This window comes from Platichthys flesus, chromosome 5 (genome assembly GCF_949316205.1).
Source record: "Platichthys flesus chromosome 5, fPlaFle2.1, whole genome shotgun sequence".
Lineage (NCBI taxonomy): Eukaryota > Metazoa > Chordata > Actinopteri > Pleuronectiformes > Pleuronectidae > Platichthys > Platichthys flesus.
Window position 1 is genome coordinate 8,647,010 of NC_084949.1, and position 8,106 is coordinate 8,655,115.

An 8,106-nucleotide genomic window follows, 5' to 3' on the forward strand; every position below is an offset into this window, starting at 1 on the left:
GCTTTGAAGAAAGTGAGAGCAGAATTGGATTATCGCTTGTTCAGAGAATGACATTTCATACCCTTTTTTCTGGTTGTATAATACATGAGTGCATGTGTGTGTGTGCGCGTGTGCGCGTGTGTGTGCATGGGTGGGTGGTCCAGTGAGTACGACGAATGGCTTTGATCCACAGATGCTGACAAACAGATAAAAGTTATGGCCTGATTCTCATTTCACCACCATCACCGCCCCACATAGACACTTATCCCCAGACAGGGCATAAAACATGCTTCTCCCTCAACACCATCGCCTTTATCACTGGAAAGACATGAAATGGAAGTGTTGCCTCCGTGAGTGTGATGCACTAATGTACAGATATTTATTAACCTCTCGTGGCCAGATATTACAAACTTATGTTGTATTTTTGGGTAATGTGTTTAAAATGAATTTTAAGGCAGTTTGATCTTTAATCTTTCTTTTATACCATAAACCCTTTTACATAACACAATACTGAGTATGATAAGACAAGAACTTGTCCAATAATTGCAGCACAATGCACTTGAGTATAGTCAGCCAACTGTGCATACGCTGATTGCACTGGGACTGAAGGCTACACAAACTCTAATAGCTTTTAGCAGATATGAATTTGAAATTAATCCCAGATTGGACATGATTTCTTATAGGAGGCAATATGTCATAGAGTGCTACTCATATCTTTTTATAGTCTCATAACCCTGCTGTGTGTTTTCTATGGGCATGGTAGCTATGGTTAGACTCGAAAAAGAAAATTGAAGTACTCTTCAATGGAGGGAGGGCTGTTACATAACCGGGCTGTGGTGGCATTTCCGTGGACGGCTCCACCGCACCTTCAACTCAGCAGCATTGCAGGGGTATAAATCTTTGAAGAACTGCAACCCGCGTCACACATGCACTCGCAGCGACGAGGCTGTCCCACCCAGTTGGTGGGCGAGAACAGAGATGGGCTAATAGGAGAAGATTCGCGAGGCCCAAGGTGTCAAGGCCCAGGACTCTGTAAGTGTGTTTAAAATGTACTGAGCGGCAGTGAGGGTATAAAGGTTAACGTACAGTACAGCAGCAGGTAATCCATCACATCTGTAATGTACATCTGCACTGTGGCCCTGAGGAGCAACAGCAAAAAAACAAGATATTTTCAAGAAACAGCTCAAGGTGACATTGCTGTTCGTCCTATGTTGGTCCAGAACACTATTTGCCTTTACAGAAAACGCTGCAAAAGGCATTTTCCAAATCTCATGTCTGAAAACATGAGATATTGGCCCTGAACATTGAACCTCACCGGTCAACTGATAAATTGCCTTTTCATTTGCTGCAGATTACTGACTCGATTACTTTATCCTTTCTCAGTCCACAATTTGACATCTATGTGTTTATTATAGCAGGTAATTTAATTGAAATATTGCAGCTTTATTCTTCCTATTACAAATTCTATTACAAATATCAGTTGTGGAATATAGGATGTCATAGCTGTACCAAAGTGTGGAAATACACTCATAAAAGTCATAAAAATCGATATGCTAATTAATGTTAAGTAAAAAGCATTCACTATTCTCAATACGTATTATAATTTTGGATTATAATGATAATTTATATACTTTGGCAACTTGGGAAGGGAAGCATTATCTATTATTAACATATAATATTAAATGTAGGTTATTATTATATATTTATTCATCTAAATCTGCAAAGTAGCATCAAATTAATGTAGTTTCCAATATCTGCACAAGGAATGTGGTCGAGTTTAAGTAGGAAGTATAGGAAAATCAAAAATACAGAAACTCGAAATTTCGGTATGGGACTGTATGATATTAAATATAATATATATTTTCCAGTACAGGGCCTGCTTTCTTTAAAGTTGTGTGATAAATTGATAAAGAAATCACAGTGAAATCATGTGCACCTCAGTAACGTCAAGTCTTTATTCATATGGTGTCATACAGGAATACATAAGTAGTAATAACAGTAAAGAGAATAGCATGTCATCTACATTCAATCCCTATGCGTCTGAAGCAATAAAAGCTCTAATGGACTCTAATTAAGAGATAATAATGATTAAGCACCCACTGAGCAGAATCACACACATGGCCAGAGGAAAAGTTGCTGGTGTTTTAAGGCATGTTTACATCCTACAGATTTGTTCTATGGCTAAGTCTTGCTTCTTGGTTTCAGATTGGAGATATTCTGACATTTTCCAGAAAATGCTTGGCTCTGCATGAAGTGGTGTTGCATGTGCATTTTGCAAAGTTTGGCAGTGTTGTAGGAGTAGTGACATTTTTCTTCAGACATCCATGAAAACTATTTTGGTTTTGTCATAGAAAGATAAAGGCTTAGACATTTGCAACCCCGAACCATTCATCCATTCTTATAGCTGTTAACTATAAAATGTTGCATTTGTCTTTAAGTTCTTGTCCTTCTGAGATTTTTGTTCTGCTTGACGGAAAATGCCCAAACTTCCGGGTATGATAGGCCACTTTGTAGAGATCCAAACACACTTACTACAGTACAAAGATACTCATCACAAGCCTCAAAATAGAGCAGCAGTCAACCCGATCCATAACGTTCTCCAACAAAATCAGCTGTTTGTGTTTGTTTTCATTCTTCGTGTGTGTGTATGTGTGTGTGTGACATAACCAGCAGCACGAGAATAAGATAGGTGTGTGTTAAAGTTGGCAGTGCACAAGCAGAAAAACAAGCTACAAGTCTTTCATACTGGAGGATATCTACCGGTGAGATCAGACTACAACAGGCATTTTAAAGCAGTCATGGCCACAGTTACAAAGAGAGAGGTCAAGTTGTTTCAAACACATCGTAGTCTGGCAGGTTCTCACTTCACTCACTCAGTTTACACTGGGATGTATTTGGAGTTTGGTTGCCTTGGTTTTCTTCAGGGCAAATGATGCAGTATGGATTCTGGAGCTCTAATGTGTTTCAAGCATAATGAGTAGCATATGTGAAATGGTGATAAATATGCAAACTGTCCAACTACATGGATCATACAGAATGCCCATGCGTTTGCACTGAAGCATGATTTCCAATTCAGTGTCTTATTGACTTGACTACACAGAGAAAACTATCTTTTTTTCATATGAGCTACATTTAGAATTTTTAAAATATTTTTGCTCAACTTTTCTTTTCTCTTAATCCTTCATAGCATCCATCACTGCCGAAAAAAGGAAGGCAAAGGCCGAACAATGAACTCTGAACGATGGGCCGGAGGTTTCCATGCTAGAATGAGGTCTACATACACCATGCAAGTTATGCTCCATCAATACGTTTGATTTCTTGTTTACTTTGAATCTTCATCTCATTAAAAAAGCTATAATAATCCAATTTATTTAATGAAAGTTCAATGGGAAGTTTAAAAGGGTCAGTGCTCGCATGAGGCAATTATCATCTTTTATACTGTTGTCATGCAGAGCTGATAGAAACACAGTCAAAGGGCTGACGCACTGACTGTGGTTAGAAATATTGTGCAAGAAGAGAAACAGACAAAAGGAGACCAAAAGTAATGGCTCAGTAAAAGTTATCATGTATTATTGTCTTTTATTTTGGCAGGTTTCCTATAATTGTGGACTGTGTGCTTTCTCACTCCACTATGATCATTATTTCGAGAGAGATCTTCATTTCTACTGTATGAAAGGATTTTTTGCAGAGTGACCGATACTAGCTGATGTGTTATGAATCTTTTGTGCTCACAGTTACACTCACACACACATGCTACTATTGGAATGTGTTGAGAGCAACTCACAGCTTGTGGTTGTAGTGCATGACCAGAGGTTTTTATCTATTGTGCGTTGGTGGTACATGTTGTCGCTGCTACCTAAGTGCTTGTTATTGTTTAATGTTGAGTTTGTGGATGATAACACAGGAGAAACTGCTGTACTGTGGTATTGTATAGAGTGATGGTTATAGTAGAGTTACAATGGATTTCATTTTAGGAGAACACATGTGGGGACACAGGGGAACAAGAGGGGATCAACCAACATGAAACAAACCAATAAACTCAGCACTATATGTTAGAAACCATGGCAATCTTACTATGCTTATAATGAGAAGGCAAAGCAGGGTTTATCATTTCCCCACAAGTGCATCAGATGTTTTTGGTCAAGGTTTGTTTCAAGATGGGAGAGAGGAGAGAATTTCAGGATACAGGGTCGTGAACAGGCTTACAGTATGACTCTTAGTTTTTCTGAATGGTGGGAACATCGTTGGACTCTTGCTGCTTCTCCATCTTCTTCGGGCTAGCCATCATCTCCTCATAAACTTCACGCTGGGTCACCTTGCCTCCAGATTTGCTCTGCTGCTCCTCCTCCTTGACCTCCTTCTTGGAGCTTATGCCAGAGCTGGTGTAGATGCGGGACTGGTAGTTGTAGCCTTGCCCCATGCCACCACCTATGGCGGGGCTGCTAAAGTTGATGCCAGTCCCGATGCGGGTCTCCTCCCCTTCCAGGAGTTTCCTGCAAAGAGGGTGAAACAGGGAAGTGTTTATAGAAAGAACCAACTCTGAGATTTATAGGGGAGGGTCTGACATAAAAACGGATATTATCATTTTACAGGGGAGAGTGACCTTACCTGTAGGCTGCAATTTCGATATCCAGTGCCATCTTGACGTTGAGCAGATCCTGGTACTCCCTCAGGTGACGAGCCATCTCGCCCTTAGTGGTCCTCAGTTCATTCTCCAGCTCCATCATGCTATCCTGCAGACAACAAGACAAAGTTCAACATTTCCTAACATATATTTTCTACTCACTTATAGAATAAAAAGCATAAGGAGCTCTGCTATTCATTGCTGCTTGCAAGAGGAAATGCAGCAAAACATTTAATCGCTAAATTATTCGTCGTGCGTTTGGGGATAAGGGTCGTTTCTGAGTAAAAGTTTCTCATATGAAGAATTTTGATATTTTTAAACCTGCATCACACACTGCCTTTGTATAAATTGACTAGAGCAGGTTCACTCGGTGGGCGTTGTCTGCTGCAGCTGCTGAGCGGGGCTGTCCCAGGGGAGGGAGTTTCAGCACCACGGACAGAGCCCGAGCCTCAACAGCTGCTCCTCCTTGTTATTATCGCTCTGAAATGTAAAGTCTATTGCCCTCCATAAAAACACAATGCTTTTAATGCTCTAATAAACTTTTATGATACTGAAAATAAATTGACGATTTTTCAGATTACAGTCCTTTAGATATGACGTTAATAGGTTGTGATTAATGTGATTACCTGGTAGGTTCCAATCTCCGCATTGTGCCTATCCTCCATCTCCCGCAGCTGCCTATCCAGAGACTCGTTGGTTCCCCTCAGACTCTCTATCTCGATGGTCTTGGACTGCAGCTGCCTCCTGAACTCGTTCATCTCCTCCCTGCTGTTGCGGATGGTCTCGTTGCTCCGGTTGGCCTGATCGGACAGGTCCGCGAACTTGGTCTTGTACCACTCCTCGGCGGACTGCAGGTTCTTGGACGCCATGGACTCGTACTGGCCGCGGATCTCCTTGAGGGCGGAGGTGAGGTCCGGTTTGGACACCTCCATCTCCACAGACACCTGGGCAGCCTGGATCATGTCCGACAGCTCGACCACCTCCTCCTCGTGCACCTTCCTGAGGAAGTTGATCTCATCCAGGAGAGATTCCACCTTCTTCTCCAGGTCCAGGCGCACCATGGTGGCATCATCGACATCTTTCTTGAAAGCTTTGAGCAGGGCCTCCGCCTCCTCCCGGCCACGGAACTCATCCTCGTATTTCCCCCTGACTTTCTGCAGTTCGTCGTCAATGTTGTCCCTCTCGATCATCAGCTGGGACTTCTCTCCGTTCAGTTCTTCGAGCTGGGAGCGCAGTTCGCGTATTTCCTGCTGGTAGAGCTCGGCCAGGCGGGACGGCTCCGCCTGCTTCTGGCGCAAAACGACCAGCTCCGTCTCCAGCACTTTGTTCTGTTGCTCCAAGTTGCGCACTTTATCGATGAACATTGCGAAGCGGTCATTGAGGCCTTGCATCTGCTCCTTTTCGTTGGTGCGGACGATTTTGAACTCATTGTTGAGGACGCTGCTTTGTGTCATGTCGAAGGTGTCCAGCGGCATGGAGGAGAAGGAGCGGCCGGACTTTCTGCTGTACGTGCCCTGGGATGAAGCGTTGGTCCGGGACAGAGAGGAGGACCGGTAGCCTCCTCCCCGGGAGGACGCAGTCGCGGTGGTCCGCGATGGAGATGCATAACGGGGAGAATCCCCGAAAATCCTTCGGTAGGAGGAGGAGGAGAAGGCTTCAGATCCGTAGCTCATCTTGGCTTGCAATGAGTGAGAGCAGAGCAGTGGGCGTGTGCCCTATTTATAGGAGGACCACCCCAATAACTAATTAATGCCCACTGCTCACATCCGGAACGATCCGATCCAGATGAGTCAGGTAGTCCACTGTTTGTGTGAATATATGATTAATGCTGTGATAGAAATGATAACAATTAGTCCAGACTGCATTAATCCTGACATATGGTTCAGGTGGCACTGCTCTTTGTGGGGAGCAGATGGAACTGTCCCATTTTGCGCAGTGGTGATGCGTCGGTGACTGATCGCTTGTTGCACATAAAACAATAAACGGCTGATAGGCTTTAAAGTCAAACTTACTTCCAATGTTTTCACAGCAAAACTAAGATGCGATATTTCTAAAAGTTTCCTATTTCAACTTAGATCCACATTCGAAGGCACATGCACGTTAACTCAAAGCTTATTATTTTGTCAAGGCTTACATATTTGCAAAAAACTGCAGTGACACGATCCACAAAACCACTTTTATGGCGATATATACATTTAAACTGTCCGTTTCTATAAAAAAAACTGTAAAAACTGGAATAATATTCAATGCAGCCTTACTGCACCCTTTAGTTGCTTTGTATGTTGCACAGTAAGTTTGGGTGAAGAGCCTAATGGGAGACCGCCTCCAACTCACTGGTCTTTGCTGCCCTCTGTTGTCGGGTCACGATATACACCAGGTAATCACCAATATCTCAAATGTAAGGTTACTGGGGCTAAACTGAACTGTGTGAACTTCATAGTCATTTGAAGACTTCAGAATATTTTGATAAATGTTTGATTGAGACAATGCAGACACACTGATTTGTAGATGTATGGGACTATTTCCGATCAAAGAAATGTTTGAGGTAACACAGACAAACAAACTGTCATCCCTAGCAGTACATTCTGCAAGACAATAAATGAAGCCTGCATGCCATGATAGGCCTCAACTGGATTTTCTCATTCTTCTCATATATCCTTTCATGAGTATCATAGTTGAGGAGCAATATCAGTCTAAACACATGGTAATGTCCAACATGAGCCACAGTGCCCTTGAGACATTGTCTTAAAATCTGTGCTGATATCCAAATTACATCCTTTAGGACAACGAAAGGTGGCAGAAGAGGTAAACAGGTCAGTAGAAAACACTGGATGTCCACACCTTTCAGATGAAACTCATTTTTGAATTTTTGTTCTCTGCAATATGACAAACGTATATTACAATATTTGGATTATTAACTGAGGGTGTGTCATTCTCAGGTACTTTGTCCTTATTTCAAAGGTTGTGATTCTTCTCAGATGCTTATCACAATGGGATATGGAGTTGTTTTTAATCCTTGACCAAATCGATTTTGGAATGTTTGTGCACTAACCTAAAGTATGTCGTTGATTGACGTAAAATACATTTGATCTTCTTTATTTGTTTGTTTGTTATCTTACAGTGCTGTCCATTTGGGGCAGGCTCAAACATGAACTTTCAGGCCTGAGGATGATTGATTTCCAAGTCTTACACAGACTTATCAAATATTTTATAAAGTCTCCTTAATTTTCCAACAGTATGGAAGCACAGTGACACTGTAAACTCTGCACTACATTAACTTAAAAAACTCTAAAGGGATAGTACAACGATGCTGATGGAGGGGTGGGTGAAGTGCTTGAGTCCACAAAACACTTTGGGATTCTTTGGGTTAAACAGTGTAAGAGCAGAATCCAATACAATTTAAGTAAGTAACTTTGTACCAGGTTTTAAGCCAGAAGTCAGCTGATATCTTCCAACCTATATACAGTCAAGGCTTCCAACGTGCACGGTGCATTCAGGGGGCG

The 8,106-nt window shown here is 42.1% G+C and overlaps 1 protein-coding gene across 1 annotated transcript; it reads right to left on the reverse strand.

Annotated features, from left to right (window-relative positions):
- Window positions 1-1,910: 1,910 nt before the first annotated feature.
- inab (internexin neuronal intermediate filament protein, alpha b) lies at window positions 1,911-6,381 on the reverse strand. The gene is made up of 3 exons (XM_062388873.1): window positions 5,230-6,381; window positions 4,588-4,712; window positions 1,911-4,472 (listed from the first exon to the last, which is right to left on the reverse strand). Exons 1-3 carry the CDS (start codon window positions 6,274-6,276, stop codon window positions 4,196-4,198), a joined length of 1,449 nt encoding a protein of 482 aa, XP_062244857.1. The 5' UTR covers window positions 6,277-6,381; the 3' UTR covers window positions 1,911-4,195.
- Between the last annotated feature and the right edge of the window lie 1,725 nt (window positions 6,382-8,106).